General features: G+C 21.6%; 1 protein-coding gene across 1 annotated transcript; it reads left to right on the top strand.

The window, feature by feature from the left end:
• Positions 1 to 15,063: 15,063 nt before the first annotated feature.
• Positions 15,064 to 22,635, top strand: Bm7926 (uncharacterized protein; the record flags this gene model as incomplete). The annotated part of the gene is made up of 9 exons (XM_043077774.1): positions 15,064 to 15,215; positions 15,810 to 16,056; positions 16,897 to 17,075; positions 17,404 to 17,591; positions 20,135 to 20,245; positions 20,486 to 20,680; positions 20,820 to 21,151; positions 21,379 to 21,510; positions 22,315 to 22,635. 9 exons carry the CDS (start codon positions 15,064 to 15,066, stop codon positions 22,633 to 22,635), a joined length of 1,857 nt encoding a protein of 618 aa, XP_042933708.1.
• Between the last annotated feature and the right edge of the window lie 1,025 nt (positions 22,636 to 23,660).

The following is a 23,660-nucleotide window of genomic DNA, read 5'->3' as shown; positions in this document are numbered from 1 at the left end:
TAATAATGCAAATGTTAATTAATTAGATTTATTTATAAAAAATTTTAAAATAATCATACATTTGTTAACTTTTTTATAAATACATTTATTTGCATGCATGCAAGCAAACATGCAAGTTTTATCATCATTTATTTGCTATGTAAATCTTAACAAATTAAATTTATGAAATAGTAATGAATGTTTTTTTTTTTTAAAAAAAAAAAATTAAAATGAAATAAACAAGATTTAAAGATTTTTGATTTAAAAAATAAATCAATTTAAAAATAATAGTAAAGAATGAAAAAAAAAAAAGGATAGTGAAGTTTCGAATGTATTCAACCACATTATCAGTATTAGAATTCTAGTGATGACACAAAAAGTTAACTTTTGTTCATTCTTCTTTCTCTCTCTCTCTCTCTCTCTCTCTCTCTTTCTCCCTCTCTCTTTCTTCCCTTTTTTATCAGATATTATCAATACTGTTCACTGATAACACTAAAAACACTCCTTTTCAAACATTCATTATTATATGCATAACAATAATTCTCATCAATTATAGCTAATAAATAATTATTATTTTTTTAAATTTTCAAAAAATTTTTTAAAATTTTTTGAGAAAAAAATATTTAAAAATTCTACATCAAATATATACATAACAGTTATATAATTTGGATAGAAATAATACAAAAATTTAAAAATACGAATGAAAATTAAGTGGGAATAATAAATTCAAATTGATTTATTTTGTTTGCTAAAATGATTAAGGTCAAAGGTTATGCTTGGTATATTCAAATAAAGTTGATCAAAATGTGATCATTGTAGTGTAAGACATAAATTTAGAATGAAAAAGCATATCATTTGTGATGACTAATAAACTAATTGATCATTATCGATTGATTGATTGATCGATTGATTAGCAGAATTGTTGATTCATAATATTTCAGTTTCTGTTTAAATTTTTATTTTTTGATCAATAAATGCGCCCATAACTGAATGAATGTAACATATTCATTTAGTAGTTACAATGTGACAACAAAAAGTTATGAATTAACTTTTTAAGCTTCAAAAGCAAATCTGCAAAATTGATTTGATCTGATCTGATCTGATCTGATCCGATCTAATCTACAGTGATATACTTAAATCCTAAGGTCATATTTTTGTTACTTATCAATCTAATTAATAAAAATTTGTTATGTTTAATTAGCTTTCCACACACTTTTTTCTCATTGATATCAAAAAGTTTTACTTTTAATAATTTATCTTAATTTTAAATGATAATATTTGAATAATTAATTGATTGACGTATAAAAAAAAATTTTCACACTTTTATTTTAATAAAATGCTTTTTTTCTTTTTTGTTAAACAAAAATTTTAAACTGTTTCCAATGAATTTAATTTAAATTTTCCAATTAATTTTTCTCTTTTTTTTTTTTTGAATTTTTCTAATTAAAAATTCTTTATAGAAAACCAATTTCAATTTAATTTTAAATTAATTTTACAAAGTTTAATTTCTTCAAAAGAAAAACATCTAACAATAATTGAAAATGAAAAAGTTACTATTTAAAATTTCCACGAATGATTTGATATTTTCACTTTTCATTTCATTATTAAATGCAAGTGATATAAAATTGTTTTACCTGGATGAAATTTCAAGATAAACTTTTTGTCTTTATTTATAATTCCTAGCAGTAACTGCTTTTTTTTTTAATTTGAAATTAAAATAAATTTTAAATTTAAGTATTACTCTATCATTTATAATTATTATCTACATGTGATCATTATAATGAAGCAAATATCACTGTTATCAGTTGTATCATAGGGTGATAAAATTGATAAGTTTAGCTTTATAAAGAATTAAAATGTTTTATTATTGTTCAAGAATTTCATTTTTCTTAGCAGTCTGAAAAAAAAAAAAAAGAAAACTTTAACAATTTTTGAAATTTTAACTGAAATTGAAAAGTTTCATAAAGTAGAAATTTAGAAGTATTTATTGAGAGAGAAAAAAAAGTGTTGGATATTAATTAAATTGCTAAATGCTAATGAAATTTTGATTTCAAGAAATGACAAATGGATATCAAAATCTTTTAGATAAACTTAATCTTTACTTCATAATAGTTTATAAATAAAAGATAAATTGATCTATTGATTATGTCATCGTTTTTTTTTTTTTTTGATTTGCTTATATCATAGAAATTTAATTCTTTCTTAAAATTATAAAATTTTTAACTTATTTACTCAAAATTAATAGTTTTATAAGCACAATTTTTTTGCTTTTGCTTTTTGCAAATTTTGTTAGCAATGAAATACTATAACATAGCATATTGAAATGTAAAACTTATGAATGATTTATATTCTGTAAATTTAATTAAATAAAATAAAAATACTCAAACAATAATAATAAAAAAATAAATAATGGTAATGGTGCATTATTTTATAATTATTTTTCATAATTATTTTCAATTTATGTGGACTATAATGTTGTTTACATCTTATCACTGTGATTTTTATCATTGAACGATGAATAATTGTTTAATTATTATGATATAATATATTTATTTGATTGATAAAATACATAGAAATAGTTAAATTTAACTGATAAAATTATAAATTCATTTTTTTTATAAATTCAAAGGTATGATCTTATTAATTTTATTCATGAAATTAATTTCCCAATGCATCAAAAGTTATTGAATAATAATAATAATAATAATAAATAAATAAATAATTATAATATTAATAACAATTAATACTGATAGTGATAACAATCATAATAATAAATAGCAGTAACTTTAATAGTATGAATAATAAATTTCACGCTATAATGGTAATATTATGATAACATTTTTGATTTGTAGAAAGTTTCTTGAAATTACGAGAAATGAAATTAAATTATTGTAATTAATAGATGAATAAAACCTAAGCTTAAATTATTAGCTATAATAGTTTGAGCTTAAATGTTTAATTTTATTTCTAATTAAAACAAAAGATTGGAAATTGCTAAGCAAACAAATTGAATTCGCTTTATAAATACACTTCAAATTTATTGATTATTCTTAGTTTTGTAAACAAAACAGTGTAAATAGAAATTATAGAACTATCTTAGAGTGTTTCATTGTTTGTACTGTAAATTTCTGAGTAATTCAAATTATAATAAAAGTATATTTAAATTATACTATTAATTATTCAATCATTTATCAATTATAAATAATCTAACCCAAAATACTGAAATAATTATTTTATTATTATAATAATATCTTAAAGTATATGAAAAACAGATTATGAATGAGATTAGCATTCAATAATTATCAAATTTGAACTAATTATCAGGAATATATCATTAAGTGGTAGTTTAATTAAAATAAACAACAATAATTGTAACAAAATATTAAATAATTTCTTCTTTTTTTTTTCATTTGATAATTATTGAGTGATAATTAATGATAACGAGATAATTGTTGATAATTAGTTCAAATTCAATGCATGATGATCTAAATAAATAAGTAAATAGAACAATTGATAAGATGATTAATTAAATTTGATAATTTATACTAATGGATAAATTAGTCATTTTATATACAAAATTATTGCTAAAAATCAAATAATACGAATTTTCAACTCATTTAACTTAAACTATTTAAGTAAAAAAAGTAAATTATATGTCAAAATCAGAAATGAAGCGATTATATATTTATTATAATTAATACTTATAATTCAATACTTCATACTTATTTTATACTTAATACTTATAATTATGGTTAATACTTATAATTGATTATGCATTATTTTATTATCATTATCTTAGTTTAAATGTATTATATAAAAAATATATTTTAACATATTAAAATGAATTTTATTTAAATCTATTTTAGTTCATTGACAAATATTTTATACACATTTATTTGTGAATTCATTTCATTTACATAGCATATGGATAAATAAACAGGTATGCAAATAAATTTGTTAACATTTCAACAATTCATTTTATACTTTAAAAAAAAAATTTGTAAATTTCTCTTCGTTTACCAATTAAATGGATGTAAATTTTTTAATTTATACATTTAAAAGTAAGCTTTGAATATATAATGGAAAGCCTTGAAAGTTTTAAAATAAATAAAAGTATTGTCAAAAATGAAGGCAATAACATAAATAAATCATTGATGTGATATGAAAAGATGAAAAATGAGAGGAAAACAAAATTTGTTATACAAAAAAAAAAAAAATTATATAATTTTTTCTTTTTGCTAGCAATGTTATTATTTATAACATAATACGGTGCATATTATTTGATTTCCGGCAATCCGAAATAATAAAGAAAAGATTAAATTAGAAATATCATTGATATTACTCATAAAAAATTCTTGATGAGAAATCAATTAAATGATATCATGGTGGTAATCGATAAATCAATCAAAAAAAAAAAATGCTTTAAATTTAAAATTTTATTAGTTTCTCTAATTTCAACTTATCATTGGGTATATATCACCTTCCGTTAAAATTTGCCATAATCATTATCACTTATCACACATAAATATTTCCATTTATTCATTCTAATTTTTAAAATAATATAAAGTTTTATCGGAATTTATCGAAATTTTTCTTTCAAATTAAATTCAAATTAAATAATTGGTTAAATATGATTCAAATCAAAAAAGAAAAAACTGAGAGTAAAAATTTATTATCTTTTATCAATCTTTTATCATATATTAAATTGTCAATATTGAGACTAAATAGTAATATAAGAGAAATATAGATAGAAGTAATGAATATGAAAAATATATTTATATTAATAAAGAATTAATTAACTGATATTATAGTGATAATCAATTATATTACTCAAAAAAAGAAATACTTTAAAATTTTATTAATTTCATTTAACTTTAACTTATTTCACTTTCCCTCTTATTGTTGTAATAATTTGTATACAATATTATTGTCAACAATTTACCGCAATGTTTGCTATCGTTCGTTCACTTTACTTATCACAAACAAAATTTAACTTTTCATTACTGTCACTATAAATCACCATAACTGCAAATGTCGTAGCAATAATAAATAGGCGCTACTGATATTTTAAAACTAAAATATCATCATCATCATCATCCATTTTAGTATTATCATTCTCGACAAAGATAGAAAGAGAGAGAGGGAAAGAGAGGGAGAGGGAGAGAGAGCAAGAAAGATGGAAGGTAGATGGAATAGGTTAATTGACTATCTTACCTGATCGTTTTGTATGTGTCATCAAAATTAAGAGTCATAGCTGCTGATGAATACGAGAAATAAGTGGTTCTTCCTCTCCTCTCTCCATCATTTCGTTGTCATCTTCTATTCTTCTCTTTCATCTTCTCTCTTCTTCAGATGACCTCTTATAACCATCCGTTATGACCCCACTTTTAAAGATTGTCTCCTCCATTCCAACATTCCACTTATTGACCGAAATTCTCAGACATTATCATTCATTCATTTCATTGATATTAGTTCAGTGTAGTTGTTGTTTGTTGTTGTCGTTGTTATTTATTATTGTTGTGGTATAATTTATTTTTGAAAAAAAAAAAGAAAAAAGTAAAGTTTAAAAATTATTATTATCATCTTACTCTATTCTAAATTTCTAAATTTTGAATAACTGAATTACTTTTCTTTTTTTTCTTCTCAATTAAGTTTAAAGTTTAATATATTTGTCAAATATTTCTTTTAATTTTCTTTTATGTATTACTTCGTATATTTAATAATTGAATTACCTTAAATAAATTTTTTATTATTTATTTATTTTTATTATTAGATATATTATTTATACTCAAATATTAGCATAGAAATTCTACAATATCGATTAGCATTCCCGATCAATAGATCAGGCATCAATCAGTAAATCAATCAATTTTAGCAATCAATTATGTTAGTGCCATATTTTTATGATTTTTGTCTGAAAAGATGAAATTTGAAGTTATCAACCTAAAAGTTAAATAATTTTGTTCATTTTTCAAAGCGATAGAGCAATTATTGATAAAGTTCATAAATGATAAATTTAATGATGATTCCAGGGTTTCATTTTATTTCCTGATCTTATAATCAATTAATTAATTAATTAATTAAATAATAAACTTTCGATAATTATTGTCTCTCTCTCGCAAATTTTGCAGCAATTTAATATTTTAATATATTAACCTCATTTCAAAAATTCACAAATATCATCATTTTCTTATTAAGAAAAACAGAAACTTCATTAATTATCTTATTATCATATCATTTATTTAATATTTTTTCACTAAATTACAATTTATTCATTTATTAAAAAAAAAAAATTAATTTAATGTTCACTTTCATTCAATTTTCACATAAGAAAGTTATTTGCTTTTTTTTTTTTTTTTTTTTTTTTTTTTTGAAAATAAAATTAAAAAAAAAAAAAAACAGAAAGAAAGAAAGAAGGTCGATGAATTCTAACGGAATAACTTTTTTATTAAAAAAGAGCAATTGAATACACTTCCTGATTCATTCTTCATTTTTCATTTTTCAATTTTTTATTTTTTTTTTTTCTTTTTCTTTTTACACAGTAATGTGAATAACTTTCAATTTACTTTACAAAAAAAAAGAAAAAAAAAAACAAATTTCTCAGGAAAGACAGTATTATTTGCAATGAGTAAATGAAGGTAAGAATGACATAAAAAAAAAAAAAAGAAAGAAAAATAAATATTTCTTTTTTTTTTTTTTCCTAACTATTCGAACAATAATCAAATAATATTTTTCTATTGTAACAAACAAAAATTTTATGATTGTTTTTTTTTTTTTTTCCGTTATGAGATTTGATTATTTTTATTTTCTCGATTTACAATTTTCTTTTCTTTCTTTTTTGAAAAAAGAAAATTTTGAAAAACGATGATGTGATGCCTGTTTTTTTTTTTCAATATTATATGATATTTGATTGAATAATTGTTATTTTGTTCAGAAGATTGAAATTTCATCAATTATTTCTTCATTTTTTTTTTTTTTTTTTTGCCAAAAGAAAGAGAAAAAAAGTAAAAGAGAGGAAGTGATGTTAACATTCAAAAAAAAAAAAAAACTTTAAATCATAAATTTGAATGAAAAAAAATTCAAAGAAAAAAAAAAGTGTTATTCAAAAGAATTATCTAATACAAGAGGTTATCAGTATTAGCTGAACTGTAACAGTAACACTGAACAAAAGCGCATGGCGCAATCTGTATGCTATGCATTCCATTCTAGTATCTAATATTTGAATAATAAATTGTTAGAAATCACTAGCCTTATTAATCAAAATTCAAGATTTTATTGAAATTTAACTGTGAGCTTGAAAAAAGAAAGAAAAAATTTTTAAAATTTGTAGGAGAAAAAATAAACGATTTTAATTAAAAGTAAATTAAAAAAGAATTTCTAATTAATTAATTCATTATTATTACAAATTTGTTTGCTATTTTTTTTTTTTTGTTTAAATTTAATTTTTTTTTTTTTTTTTTATACTGAAATAAATGAAATAAAATTTTAATTACAAAAAGAAGAAAAAAAACTTATTAATTTTTTTTTTTTTTTTTAATTTAAAAATGCATGTATTATTGTCAGTTAATCGATTTATCAACTTTTTTTTTAAATTTAAATTATCAGTTAATCGATTTATTTATGTTTTAGATTTATTTATATCTTCAAATAAATTTTGTTCGATCTATTATTTACACAATAACAATTACTTATTCAAATAATGAAACTTTTCTCAATTAATTTTTTATAGCAATTTAAAAAACAAAACCAAAAACAAAAAAGTGATTTTATCAAAAAAAAATATCAAAGTTGTCGTTTGCAGACAAGTAAATAATTGTAAAATTTAATAAATATTTGAAATATTAAAGTATAATATTCTGTAGCCGGATAATATTGTCGAATAATTATAGCCGGATTTACATTCCGATTAACCGATAAAATGAAATGTTAGAATTTTGAGAGAAATATGAACTAAATCCTACTTAAAATCATCCATTGATAATACTGTCAAATAAAAATAATATAATTTTGTATTCTATGAAATATTATTCTATAATTTTTAGAATTATAATTTTATTTAAAAGTTTTTTCTTTTTTTTTTTTGAAAAAAAAATTTTTCTTTTTTTTTTCATATATGTCAGTTTTTTTTTCATTCTCTGACCTATATAAGAGACCATTCTTTCACATTTTTCTCTCTCTCTTCTTGTAAATCTTATTGTTCTTTTTTTTTCAAATTTTATTTAAATTAGAAATTAAAATTTTATCTTTTATATGAAATAATCTACTAATAAATTTTTTTTTTAAGGAAAAAACATTTTCTATTTGAATTTATCAATTAATTTAAATGAAATTTATGCGTGTATTTTATTTTTCAGTAAATTGCAATGTTTTTTTTTTTATTTTTCTTCACGTTTCTTTTCACGTATTTCACGTTACATAATTTAATAATGTTTTTAAGAATTTTGTTTTTTTTTTTTTTTTTTTTTCACTATTGAAAATTGTTTTAGTGATGATAATTTTACCAATTATAAGATGAAATTTTGAAAATCTTTTGATAACTATCTGATCACATTTAAAGATCATATTTTCACCATCATAAAAACTTTTTTTTTTTTTTTTTTAGGACATAAAGAAATTTAACAAAGAGAAATGAAATCTTATCAACAATCACTTTTATAATCTTTTGATAAATGTAACATTAATATCATTTATTGGTGAATTTTTATTGTTAAAAGAAAATTTAAATTTCTGTAAGGAAATTTTGATATTTTATCAAATAAATTAGTGTATGAAAAGAAATTGAAAAGATGCAAATTTGAAAATAATCAAATCTTTACAAATAATTGTTTTGTTTTTATTTTTGTTTTTGCATTTTCTTTTCTCCTTAAATAAATTTTCCAATAATTATTTTTTATTTTTCTATTTTTTTGTTATCGTTTCTTCTTATTTCTCTTATCATTTTATTATCAACCTATAATCTCTTATCATCTTATCAAATGATAAAAGAAAAATGAGATAAGATGAATAAAAATACATTGGCTTAGATATATTAAAGAGTGAAATATTAAGAAAATAAATGTGTTCATTGCATTATGATTAAATTAATTAACAAAAATTAAATTTAATTAGCGTAGTAAAGAAACTCAATTAATTCCTAATATTAGAATTAAAATATTTGAATTGAAATGATAATGTCCTTACTTATTAATGCATAAGTAAATTATCAAAATGCTAAAAAGATTTTAATTACATTGATTCGTTACATATTATTTTGAGCTTATTCAATAATAAATCTTTTTTTTTTTTTAACTTTTTTTTTCAACTTCAAATTTTTATAAATTTATTGAATAAATTTTTATAGTTTTGTTCACTTTTTTTTTAAAAAACATTAATTGAAAATTGATAATATAAAAATATGAATGAAATTATTCATTATTATCATCAAAATATTATTCACATATTTGCTTTACTTAGCATTTTCTAAGAAAAAAAAAAAAAAAAAAGAAAATTAATTTAAAATGATTAGAAAAATTATAAATAATAATTGAAAGTGCTAATTAAATCATTTGCGCCCCTTTTTTTTTTTTTTTTTTTTTTTTTTTATTTGTTATTTTCAGGAATGTAACCTAACATGTTTTTTGATTTTACTTTTACACATTGTTACCAATTCATTTAAAAGTTATGATCCTGAAAATTTAATACAAACTAATTCTTTCTTATGACATACACATACATAAACACACACATACACATACATACACATACACATACACACACACACATACACACAGACGTAGAAATTTGATAGATAAATGTTTTCATTATTCATTAAATCCACCTGTACTGTACTGAAATGATCCATGAAATGAAATTATTTCCAAATGTCCCATTTTTCTATTTCTATTGAAAAAGAAGAGAAAAAAAAAGAATTTAGATATATATAATAAAACATTTCTTTTCAATTTCTTTCTTGTCAACAGCATTAGATGCATTTTCTAATGGGAAAATATTTTAAAAATTTAAATGAAAACTTCTACTTTTCACTTTTTTTTTTTTAACTTCAATTAATTTTTTTTTTAAATTCAATTAAACTCAAAACAGTTTATTAAAGGATTTTCTCTGTAATTGTTAGCTTCATTATTGTTATTGTCTACAATGAACTAAAATAAATAAATAAATTTATATTTGTGTGAATTTAACAAATTTTAAAAGTGTAAATACTACCAGTGGGTTACTATCAGTCGTATAAAATGATTGCCATTAATGACATTAATGACAATTAAGTATTTATTTCATTTAAATATATGCGCATGAATTTGTTTAATTATATATACAAATATTTATGTGTCACCTGAAATTGTCAACCTGTTGGTATTGCTAATAAACATATCCATTATTTATCATTTTTTGTCTTTCATTGAAATCTCGATTTCTTGCCTATTTGTTATTGAAATTTAAAAAGTTTTTTTTTTTTCTTTTTAAAGAAAAATTTGTTATTTTAACAGTTCAATAATTGCTTTCCAATAATTTTAATTAATATGTGATTATTGTTGATTACTTTCTCAATGAATGAAATTTTATTTAAAATCAGTAATAATAATAAGAAAAAAAAAAAATCTTTTTTTTTTTCGTAAAATTAATTTCCAATTATTTCTTTCTGCGAGTGTCGCGAATTTAAATTATTATATGAGAGTTTAAAAATATGAGTAAGAAATATGTTGTATGAAATTTTACAAGTAATATCTATACCTTGATAATTCATATACTTTAATATGAATTTCTATTAATACTTTTCTCAGGTGTGATTTCTTTTTTTTTTCTCTCAATCAAATTCATAATACGGTATTAATTTGAGGAACTATGTGAGAGTATTATTAAAATTTTACGGTCATTTAGTAGAAATTGCCCGCAGAGAGTGACAAAGACATTCATCATTGTCTTCAAAGAGATTTATAACTTTATATTCAGCCAAATCATTCAGTTTTTTCTTTTTTTTTTTTTCCTGCCTAGAATGGCATTATTTGGCGCTAGTTGACAATTTCATTTATCATTATTATCATGCAAATATAAGTGATAACAAATAATTTAGTAGACTATAAATTAATTTCATCAATAATTTGGTGGAATATAAATTAGTAGAATGTAAATTAATTTCATTAATAATTTGCAGCAATTTTAGTTGATAAATTTGTATAATTTGTAAATGATTTGTAAGAATGAAATGAAATATTATATTAGTTCAATTATTAAATTTTGAAAGAGATAATGAAACTGATAAGCAGCAGTTTATCAAATACATTCTGTTTACTCGTCATTTCAGTAATTATTTTGATTTTTTTTTTTATTCAAATTATAGCTAAATTCATTTTTATAACAATTATTAACTGTTATTTGTAATTCAAAATCATTGCTATGAGTTAATCAAATCACTCATATTTTACTTTCAACTCAAAGAAAAAAAAAAAGGAAAAAAATTTGAAATTATAAAAAAAAAAAAGGAAAATTATTTTTTCATTCCAGCAAATTTGTATTGATTTTTTTTTTCTTTTTTTTGTTATAATAAATTTGCAAACAAGAAATTGGTGCAAATTTGCAGGTAAATGAGAAAGGGCGGATAATAGTTAGAAATGTGTGTGTGTGTGTGTTCATATTTTAGCCCTGCTTTAGTGACCTTTGCACTCACCTTTTCTCGAATTGACCATGACCTGACCTTTAACAAACATTATTCATTTCCATAAAAATAAAGAAAAGAAATTGGTACAATGATTTCGATAATTAATAATGGAATGATAAAATAATAATAATAATAAAACAGTAATAACGGTAATAATAATAATAACAATAATATTAATTATAAACAATAGTAGCAATGATGATATTAATAACAGTTAGTAATAATGGCATGAATGATGATAATAACAATATTTACTGATAATGAGCATAATGATAACAATGTTAGAAAGTTCATGTTACTTCATTATATTCAAACTGTCAGTAATACCATTATTACTATTATCATTAATTATTCCAACAATTAAAATTACGTTATCGTTAATTTGTTATTAATATTTGGTATAAATATGCTCCAAAAAATGTTTTTCCTTTTTTTTTCTATAGAACCGGTCTTATTATTATCATTATTATTATTATTATCATCATTTATATCAATCGAATGTGCTCTTTGTGCTATTTTATTTCACATTTCTTACTCTTTTCAATCAAATTTGCTATTAATTAAAATTTTTTTTTACCTCAAATATCAATAATTATGATATATAAATATATAATATTTTAATTTTAATATTTTTCAATTTCATTCTTGTTTGTGTTGTTATACGAAACATATTTTTATTTAGACATTTAATGATGAGTGAAAATTTTTGCAAAATTTAACTCGCAAAAAACTAACAGGAATGTAAAATGAATAAACAAATGCAAATAAACAAAATAGATTATAACAGAAGTTAGAAATAATATGAAAAAAAAAAAAAAAAAACATTTTAGTCTTTAAAAATTATCAATATAAATAGTTATCATTGACTTTTTCAAATTTAATTCATTTTTTTTTTTTTTTTTTAATAATTTTTAATGAAATAAAAATCACATTGAAAACATTTGAGAAGAATTAGGAAAAGAAATAATTTGGAGGCCATTTTACATACAAATCCTGTTCTTCTAATTTCCTCGGTGACAGAAGCATGATCGTTATGTGACTGTCATCACACATACACACCCACACACATACCTACATACACATACATACAGACATGTGTATGTTCCTTCAAATAACTATCGATGGTAACTTCTTCCCGTAAACAGCTCATCAATTGCTTTAATTGATTCTCCACTTTCTTACATTTCATTTCATAGTGATATTTTAGTACCACCACAAACTATCATTTTGATATCACAATGATTTATTTACTATTTATTCATCATTAAGAGAGATTACCGGGATTATCATTATCATCTATTATTAACATCATCATCATCATCACTATCATTATCATTATTATTCCAAATTATTTGATACAGCAAGTTTAGTTACAATGACAATATTAAATGTTCAATACAGGTAAATAATGTAGTATATAAATAGATAAATAAATAATTAAATAATATCAAATAATAAATAATGTATTGAATGCAGATAAATAATATACAAATAGATAAATAGTTAAATAATATCAAATGGTAAATAATATGTTGAATGCAGATAATATACGAATGGATAAATAATTTAATAGTAATTAAATAGTAAATAATATATTGAATATAGGTAAATAATATAAATATAGATAAATAGTTAAATATCATTAAATAGTAAATGATATACTTGATTACAGATAAATAATAATAAATTTGATTGTTAAATAAATTGTTAAATAGTATTAAACAATAAATAACATATTGAATATAGATAAATAATATAAATATAATATATAATAGTTAAATATCACTTCAAATAGTAAATGATATACTTGAATACAGATAAATAATAATAAATATAAACAAATTTTTAAATAGTATTAAGCAATAAATAATATATTGAATATAGATAAACAGTTAAATAGTATATAAAATGAAAATTTATCTCAAAAATTTCAGCGTAATCCAAGAGAAGCATTATTATTTAAACAAAAAAAAATTATTACAATAGTTATGAGAAGATTAATTAAATTGTAATTCATTTAAATTAATTATTCTTAGCAAAGTGAACAAATATAAAATAATGTTTTTATTGGTTTATATTGAATTTTCTAGGATAAATCTTGAAATTTATGCTTTTTTGTGCTGCAAGTAATTTTACAATATCATTAAAATTAAAGATATCATAACAGAATTTTATTTGTAATATTTTTGAATTTAAAAAAAAAAACAAAAAAAAAAAAAAAGCAGAGAATTCTTTCTTTTATAAACAATATATTAAATCGTTAAATAATATTAAACGCTGAAAAAAAAAAGGAGTTAACATAAATTAATAACATAATATGCTAATTTTAAATTTTGTTAATTAACAAATATTACAATCATTAAGCAATATTAGCGGTAATATTTTCATTTATTATAAAAGAGAAAAAGAAAAAATTATTTTCACATACTGATAGTAAAATATAGCCAAAGAATTTGAATTAAAAAAATTTAAAAAAAAAAAAAAGAAAAACAAATTTATAAGTATTATTAATATTAGTAGAATAATCATAATTACTTTATACAAAATATTTTTCAAATTAACATTTTCTCATCATATTTTTCCTCAAGCACTTCCATTCATTCGTTCTTGACCTATATAAAATCATATCATTTTCCATCTTCTCTTCTTCATTTTCCTTACATCTCATCCAACTATCTAACCCTCTTTTCTTCCTCTCTCTTATCTTTTCTCAAAATTTCTCGTTCTAATTTTTCCTCGAGAATTAATAATTGAACTTATTAATTGCATTCACATACATATTAATATCCGAGAATGAAGATGATAATTATGTTGTACTATTTTCAAACATATCATTATTATTAATACTCTAAATTAAAAGACAAATTTTGTTATGTTTTATTTTTAATATTATTATTAATTATCACTGTTATTAAATTTTATCACCATCCTTATTAACTAATATTAATCATTACAATTGTTAATTATTATCACATTCATCCTGCTTATTCATTTATAAATTTATTATAAACTTATAACTATTATGCACACATTTAATTATATCTGCAGAAAATGATAGTATTCATATAACTGTTAAATTGAATCATTTAAACTGATTTATACTTGGAGAATGTTTTCTAAAAGTTCAAAGGTCACCATATTGTTATTTATTAGTTATTAGAAAAGACAACATTAAAATAGCTTCATGTATTCATTATTAATGTTTACTTTTAAATTTGCTTTAAAAAATATAAGCAATAAATTTTATTTATGCTATTGACATTTTACAAATTATTTTATCATAATTCATATCTGTTATCAAATGATTAATTAACGTTAATTTGTTTGGTTTTGTTTTTTTTTTTAAAATGTTTAATTTAAATATTAACCTTTATAGGTTTTCCAACCTTTTTTTTTTGTTTGTTTTTTTTTTTGTTTTTGTTTTTTTTGCTATGGTGGCGGTACCATTCTGCCGTTGTCGTGTGCTTTATATTGGTAGCGCTGTACCAACAATAACCAAAGATGGACTACAAGGAATTCAACAACCGTTACGTGAACGTTATCCCATTGGTGGTAATATTGATACAAAAGGAATTGATTCCTGGTTTGTGTCCCCTGTCCTCTTTTTAATTTGTCAATTTATATTTCATAAAATCGTTATTCATCCAATTAACAAATTATGTACTTTAATTGTCAAAAAAGATTTTCTAAGATTTTTTAATTTTCAACAAAAAAAAAAAAAAAGCAAAGAAAATAAAAATTTTATAGGTTTTTTTTTTTTTTTTTTTTTTTTGTTTGGTACTACATTATTTGTTAAATGAATAAATGAAATTTTAATTGTTGAAGTGATTTTTTCAATAATTTAATTCAAGAAAAAGATTATTTTAAATTTTGAATTATTAGAATATTATAATATTGTAAATATAAATACAAATATTTTTATTAATGGATATTTTTAATTAGGGAAAAAAAAATTTTTCGATTCCTCCTTTCTTTTTCTTTTTTTTTTTTTTCCTAAATATAAATATTTTAGGTTAACAGTCTGATCTAATCGTTTATTATTAAAATATATTGTATTTTAGATTTTAAAGTGTTAGAATTTAATACTTTAAAAGTTTATAAATAATCAAATACTTTATTAAAGATAGTTTTTAATTAGGAAAAAAAAATTTTTTTTAAAAATATATAAATATTTTAGGTTATCAGTCTGGTCTAATGGTTTATTACTAGAATATATTGACGGTGATAAAAGAACTGAAACAGCATTTCATCCTATAAATTCACTTCATTATTGTGCAGCGGTACGATATGTTAATGTTACCGGATATGCAATTGAGGGTGGTGGTGAACGATTTCTACCGTTGGATTCACCATTTGCAACCGGTGAAGATAACCAACATCCACCAATTTTTGCTGCTATTTTCAGGAGAACTACCGGAATTAAGGTTAATTTTATATATAAAATGAAAAAAAGTATAATAATAATTTTGATAAATTATTGCAAAAATAAAAAAACCTTTGTTGCTATTTTCAGGAAAGCTACCGGAATTAAGGTTAATTTTATATATAAAAGAATGGAAAAAAAAAAAAAGAAATAATAATTTTGATAAATTTTTGCAAAAATAAAAAAACCTTTGCTGCTATTTTCAGGAAAGCTACCGGAATTAAAGTTAATTTTATATATAAAAGAATGAAAAAAAAAAAAAGAATAATAATAATAATTTTGATAAATTTTTGTAAAAATAAAAAAGCCTTTATATGACTAATATAGCAAATATTATCAAACAATAATAAATGATATAACTTTTTTTTTTTTCATATATTTTTAATGTTTACATAATATAAGGCGATGAACTTATTTTGCACTTTAAAATTGATCAAAATAAGTGCAAATTTTATTTCTATTTATAATAATTTTGACAAAATTTATAATTCATTATGATATGCTCAAAAATTTACTCAAATTGGTATTGTATTTAAAATTAAATTTAAAAATGAGAATATAAGTATTAATGGAAACAAGTGACTAATAATGCTGATAAGTTTTCTGTTCTTTTTTTTTATTTGTGTGATAACTTTTAACAATTGCGCAATAGAATGTTGATTTTTGATGAAAAATTTCTTAATTGATAATTGGCATTAAAGATTTGATAAATTAAATCTTTTTTTTTTAAAATAAATTTTACAACAAAATTTAAATTTCAAATCTTCAGGTATTGGTATTGCTCAAAAGGATTTAATTTCTTGCATAAAATTTAATTGCATAAATTAAATTTAAATTTTAGGTTCTTGAATGTCATGCATTTATATGTACAAATGCAAAAGCAGCAAATGCTCTTGTACGTTGCTGTTTTCATGCATATGCTGAATCAATGTATATTAAATTAGACGAACGATTACCTGCCCTAAAATCGATCAAAGAAGCTAGCAGAAGTGCTAGTCCACCAAGTGAACCACTTCCAAGGTGAACTAAATTTTATATATATAAGTTTAAATTTAATCAATCAAATTAATTCTTCCAACTGATAAACTGATAATTGCTAATAATATCTATTATTAGTTTAGATTAGTATGATAAATTTATCTAAGAGAATGATATAAAGGTATAACTTTTTGTAAAATTTAGTAGCTATGTTAGAATTAAAAGATTTATTTAAATATAAATGAAATCATTATAAATTAGATTATTTAAAAAAAAAAAAAAAATTAGACTAAATTAGATTATTAAGAAAATTTTTGGTAATTTTTTAAATTGCATTTTAAAATTGAATTAATTAAATTATTAATATTAGTGAAATCGAAGAAATAGCTGCAATCGAAGATGACAAAGAATTGGACCAACAACGATGGGCTGAACGAGCAATTGGTAAAGAAGCCTGGGAAAGGCGTCAACAATCAGGTGAATATGATTCGGCAAGTATCTCTTCATCAATTGCTAATCGTTTTCGAATTAAAAAACAGGAACGTGATCGAACAAATGGTTAATTTTTTAATAAATATTATTTTTTTATTAATTTTAATTAATTACAAAAAAAAAAAAGAAAAAAAATTTAATTAATTAGTTATTTTTTAAAGAGTGATAATATTTCAAAAATTATCACTTCTTTTTTTTTTTTCGTTTTTTTTGGTTTACGAAAAATTTTATAAGTATTTTATTAATTATATTTATTTCATTTTATTTAAATGTATTTACATCCAGAAATTAATACTATCCAGTATAGCACAGCTAGTAATACTATGTCGAACTATTTATCAATGAGAGCTTACAGAAATCAAAAAATGGAACTGAAAAATTGAATAGCTAACATTGATCTTTGGATCTAACTTGATAGTAGCATCCTGGATTACCCATTTAAATAATATTTAAATTAAATTTCAAGCTTGCTTTTCTCAAATATCTTACTTTATCATTAATTATTTATTTATGTATGTATGTGTGTGTGTGCTACCTGTTACTTTAAGGTTGAAAATTAAATTAGCTATCTTTAATTCTGCATCTTTATTTAAAAACGACGAAAAATGACTAGCGAATTAGTGGGAATTGGATAAAATAATTGATAAATTGGAAATTAATAACTGATAAGCAAGTTAAATAGCCTTTAGTTTTAAATAAACTAATAAATAATTGATAAATTGTAAATTTGATAACTGATAAATAAGTTAAATAACCTATAGTTTTAAGTAAACTGCAGCTTATCGAACTTACTAATCAACCAATATTATAATTCTTCCTAGATTTGCCCAAAAAATAATTTATCCATTTGCACATTCCCCATGTACTATGCCCAAGGTCATCTTGTGAATCATTAAGTGATGAAAAGCATCAAACATGAAAAATGATCGATTAATTAAGCCTTTTTTTTAAAAAAGTATGAAATGAAATAATCAGATTAGAGTGATAGTAGGAAATGATAAATAAAATTTTAAAATTAAATCAATCATATTTTAGAAAGGAAAAAGAGGGAAATATGAAAAAGAGAGAGAGAGAGAGAGAGAGAAATATTATTTGTTATAGTTTAGCAGACAGGCGATTTTGTAGTATGATCAAATGCCAAGGTCATCAAATTAAAACCTTTGATCAGGTATGATAAATAAAGCTAACTTGATTGACAATTAATGAGGTAGAATGGGTGACAAAAAATTTTATTGTAAAATCCCAATTTAATTAGCAATTTATTTTTCATCAATGAATAAATAAATTTACCAATTGGGTATCTTTTCTTAAGCAATAAAAAAAAAAAAAAGAAACAGTTCAAGGACTAATATCCGTTTCCTATTTTCTTTCTTTTTTTTTTTTTTTCGTACAAATTTTTGAAAAATTTTTTCTCATCCAAAATTCTTTTTAAAAAATTTTTCAAATTCCATTTCATTTCTTTCTCATTTCAAATAATTTTCTTCTATTTGCAAGAAAAAATATGATAAATAAATAAAAAATAAATAAATAAATAAAATAAAGAATTTGGAGAAAAAAATTAGTCTGATTTTTTTGAAAAATTAAAAATTCTCATATCAATTTCAATACTTCAATGCATTTGTTCAATTTTTGCATAACAAAACAAATTTACTTTCATTCGATAAATAATTCTGTTTGTTTCAACTGTAATTTTAACATTTTTAAAATTAAATTAAATCATTATATTCCGATTAAGATTTAAATTTTAAATGCTCTATTGCTATTATTTGACATTTTTAAATTTAACTAAATCATTGTATTCCGATTAATTATTCCGATTAAGATTTAAAATTTAAATGCTCTATTTCTATTATTTAACACTTATCATTATATTCCGGTTAATTATTCCGGCTAAGATTCAAATCTTAAGTGCTCCATTGCTATTTGCATTCTTTTGCATGTTCAATTGATGACAACTGAGCAAACAAAAATGTCAACCGAATATTTTCTTCTTTCATCGTTAGAGAATTATTATAGTAATGTACGAATTACGATAGTGTAATAATTGTGTTTGTGTCACCGTTGAACTCAAAAATCACATTTATGGTGCAGATATTTCAGGTCGTAAAAGTGATCCATCCTAAAATTTTTATATTTATATAAAGAGAGAGAGAGAGAGAGAGAGAGAGAGAGGAAAGGGAAATGGAAAAAAAGGGAGATAATTAGGAGTGATGAGAAGAATATTATCAATAATACAATTTATTGGTTTCTTTAGGATAAAAAGAAAACTTTTTAAAATAATCAAAAAGCTTATACTGTTGTAACAGAGATGAGAGAAGAGATGAAAAGGAAAAAAATTCATTAATAATATGAATAAATTAAATTTACAAATAATTTTCAAAATAATTTTGTAATGGTTTAATTAAAATTAAAAATTTTCAACTTAAACTATATGAAATAATTATTATTATTGTTTTTTTTTTTTGATTTTAAATTAAATTTATTTTTAGATTTAGATTTTTCGTAAAAAAAAAATCAATGGAAGAATTAAGATGATGAAAGTTTAATAATATATTACTTCTCATTCACTTAAATTTGAAAAAAAAAAAAAAAAACAAGAGTGATTTCAGGTGATCAAGCTTTGGTACCTTATGCAAATGGTACAGATTCATTTTCCCAACGGGCGGGTAGTGAAATTGGTATGGTATGCGGTGATAGCAGCGGTGAAACACCATGTCCTGGTATGTTAGCTATTAATTTTTGTTGAATTTTTGTTTGGGAAATTATTGAAAAATTAAAATTATATTCGTAAATTATACAGTAAAATATGGTTTTGTCAAGTCTAGGGAAAATTTTCAAATTTCGAATTAAATTTATAAATAGGAAGACGAAATATTGTAAAGGTTTTTAATTTTGCATATCTAATTACATTCTTCACTAATGGTAATAACTAATGTAATGAAAATAAATAAATATTTTAGGTATGTATCCAGGTATGCTACCGCCACATTTTCGTGGTGGATCATTGCCATTATCGCATATGATACCAGCACATCCATTAATACGGCCACCATTATTTGTACCATTTCCGCCACCGCCACCACCGCCACCGCATTTGCTACCACCAATGCATCGTTTTATGCCAATGATGGGTGCACCACCTCCAGCAAATTTTGGTACAGCTAAAAAATTTTTTTATAATGATTAGCAAGAAATATTAATTATTTGAGAAAAATATTAAAATAAAAAATATCGAAAAAAAAAATTATTAAAATAAACTTAGCAATATTTATGCTATAACTGTCGTAATTCTAGGAATGCCACCACATTTACCGCCTGGTATCTATCCTCTTCCGCCACCACATTTTGGCATATTACCGCCACGATTTATGACACCATATGGACCAATACCATCATCAATGGGACGACCACGAACACCACCTGATGGACCAATTATCACCGGTCCAGAATCAGTATACGGTACGCTACCAAGAAGACCGGCTTATGAAGAACCCATTTATATGCCCGGAAGTGCACCGTATATGCCACCACAAGCAAGTTATCAACCAGGAAATTATCTAACTGATCAATACGATGCTTACTATGATTCTCTGAAGAGGCAACGAAGCCCACATCAAAACAATAAGGTTAGAAGATTAACCATTTGACCTCTAGAATGGTTTTTTTTTTTTTAGAAACTGTTATGATTGTTATACATTGAAAATATAATTAAATTTTTAATTTCAACAAAATCAAAATGTAATTTCATCTTTTCAGCAATGAATGAAGAAGGATGGCAATGGTAAGGTTAATTTAGTATCTGTAAAATTTATCAAAGAGTTAAATAAGTAAAATTCCAGGTATGAAATTACAGGGATCTGCTGGTGGTGCTGAATCTCAGACAAGTTCGAGACGTGCAGTAGCTACAACAGAAAATGATGATTCATCACAATTTTGGGATTCTTATGAAGCTAGCATATATCGAAAACCACATTTAAATGAGAAGGTTGAAATTTTCACCTCAAATTGAAATGTTCGATATGGCTAATGCTACTAGAGGAAAGTTAATTAGTCTTAATTATTTATTTATTTATTTATTTATTTATGAATGATAATTGTGCTATTAACTTTTTGAACAATTTAAAAAAAAAAAATTCAATAAAATTGTGAGTAAGAACTGAAAGAAGTAGTAGAGAATTATGAAAGATTGATTGATTAATTGAAATAGATTAGAATTTAACGAGCAAAAGGTTAAATAATTTGCAAAAAATTTATAAGTTTGAAAAAAAAAAAGAAGATATGAAATTATAAATTTCAAAGGATTTGTAAAATTGAAAGTTATAAATGATAGTTATAATCATTTAAATAATATAAAAATGAGTGTTAATAAGTTAAGTTAAACTTTTTTCCACCAAGCATTCTAAGAAGAAAAAAAAGAAAAAAGCTGAAATAAGAAGTATTTAACCCTCTTTTCACATTAATTTATCCAAATGAAGATGTGATATTCTCATTATCAGTTATCAACTAATCAAATTAATTACTTAATTAAACTTCCACATATTATTTCATTTGTAAACTCTGAATAAATATGTAATTAATTAAATGAGATAGTTAGAATAACAAATTATACATTTTATAAATGAAAAAAATTAATGAAATAAAATTTCAAAGCAAAAAAAAACAGATTCCAAACAAATTTATATCTCTAACAAATATTTCTTTCTTTTTTTTTTGTCATATTTGTTAAATTAATTCTTTGTTAATTAAATTAAATTAAAAAAAAAAAAACAAAAACAAAATTTTTTTATAGGCATTTTCGGCAACTGCGCGTTCAATGCCAACAGCTACAACTGTTATAACTACCAATCATAATCATTCAAATACAAATAGCATAAATCATCAAAGTACAGCAACAAAAACAACAACAACAACAGCAACAACAACAACAACAACAACAACAACAGGATTGGGAATTGGTACAATGATACGAGAAACAGTTGACATTGTTGCAAGGCCTAAAACACCACCTGCTGATTATGATACAGCATTTAGTGAAATGCATATAAGTAATAATACTAGTAATAATAACAATAATAATAAACATCAACGTACTACAGCTGTTATTTATTGAATAATTGTTAAATTAAATTATAGATTATGTAAATTTTTTCAAAATATTAAAAAAAAAAATTCTTTTTTTTTTTTTTGCCTCTTTTAAATGTCTGAAATTTTATAAATTTTGTAAAAATTTCCATTAAAAAAATATTATCAATAATAATATTTGTACTAAAAAAAAAAAAAAAAAAAATATCATTTGGTAAATTATTGTGAAAAATTCAACACTGAAGTTTCGTTTTTTTTTTTTTTTTTTTCAAAATTAGAATAATTTTTAGTCAATGTTAGACTATGAATTACATGCCATATTTGTTCAATATTTATGCAATATATTTGCTAAATATTTCTTTTTTTAAATTTTTCTTTTTTTTTTTTTCTCCTTCCTCTTTGACATTTCAAATAGTATTGCTAAATGATAATAAACAAAAATGTTACACTTCATTGGATCATTAAATGCAAGTATAAAAACAAAAAAAACAAAAAAAAAAACAAAAAAAAAAAAAAAAAACCTAAATTTATCTCTCTCAAACATTTTCATTTTCTTAAAAAATATTTTACTATTTTATCCGATCTTCTTCATAAATTTATATTTTCTCACTTATTATGATACATCAAAATTATGATAAAAATCTGATTTTTTTTGGTAATTTTGTAAAAATTCCTTCCAAGTACTTCTACATTTCTTATTATTCATTTGCTTATCATTGTTATTTTAATAATGTGTGATATTTATCTTACTATTATTATCATTTGATAATTCATTAATTGTAGCATCTATATGAGATAAGAAGCCAAATTATTTCATATATAAATTTCAATTCCTTATCAGCTATATTTCAATTGTTAATCTATCAATTAGTTGGCTGAATCGTGTAGATGTTTGTTTTATTTTCGTTGTAATCAACTTGGCAGAAAGATAATTGCTGCATTATATGCAATTTCGATTTGCATATAGTTGAAATTTTATCAATAAAATTGGTGATTATGTGTATGTTTTTATAACAATAATGGTTTTTGTCCTCATAATATGAATCATTGATG

This window comes from Brugia malayi (genome assembly GCF_000002995.4).
Source record: "Brugia malayi strain FR3 genome assembly, contig: Bm_v4_Chr1_scaffold_001, whole genome shotgun sequence".
Taxonomy (NCBI): Eukaryota; Metazoa; Nematoda; class Chromadorea; order Rhabditida; family Onchocercidae; genus Brugia; species Brugia malayi.
The sequence above is the reverse complement of the archived record's forward strand: the minus strand, read 5'-3'. Positions and strand labels throughout refer to the sequence as shown.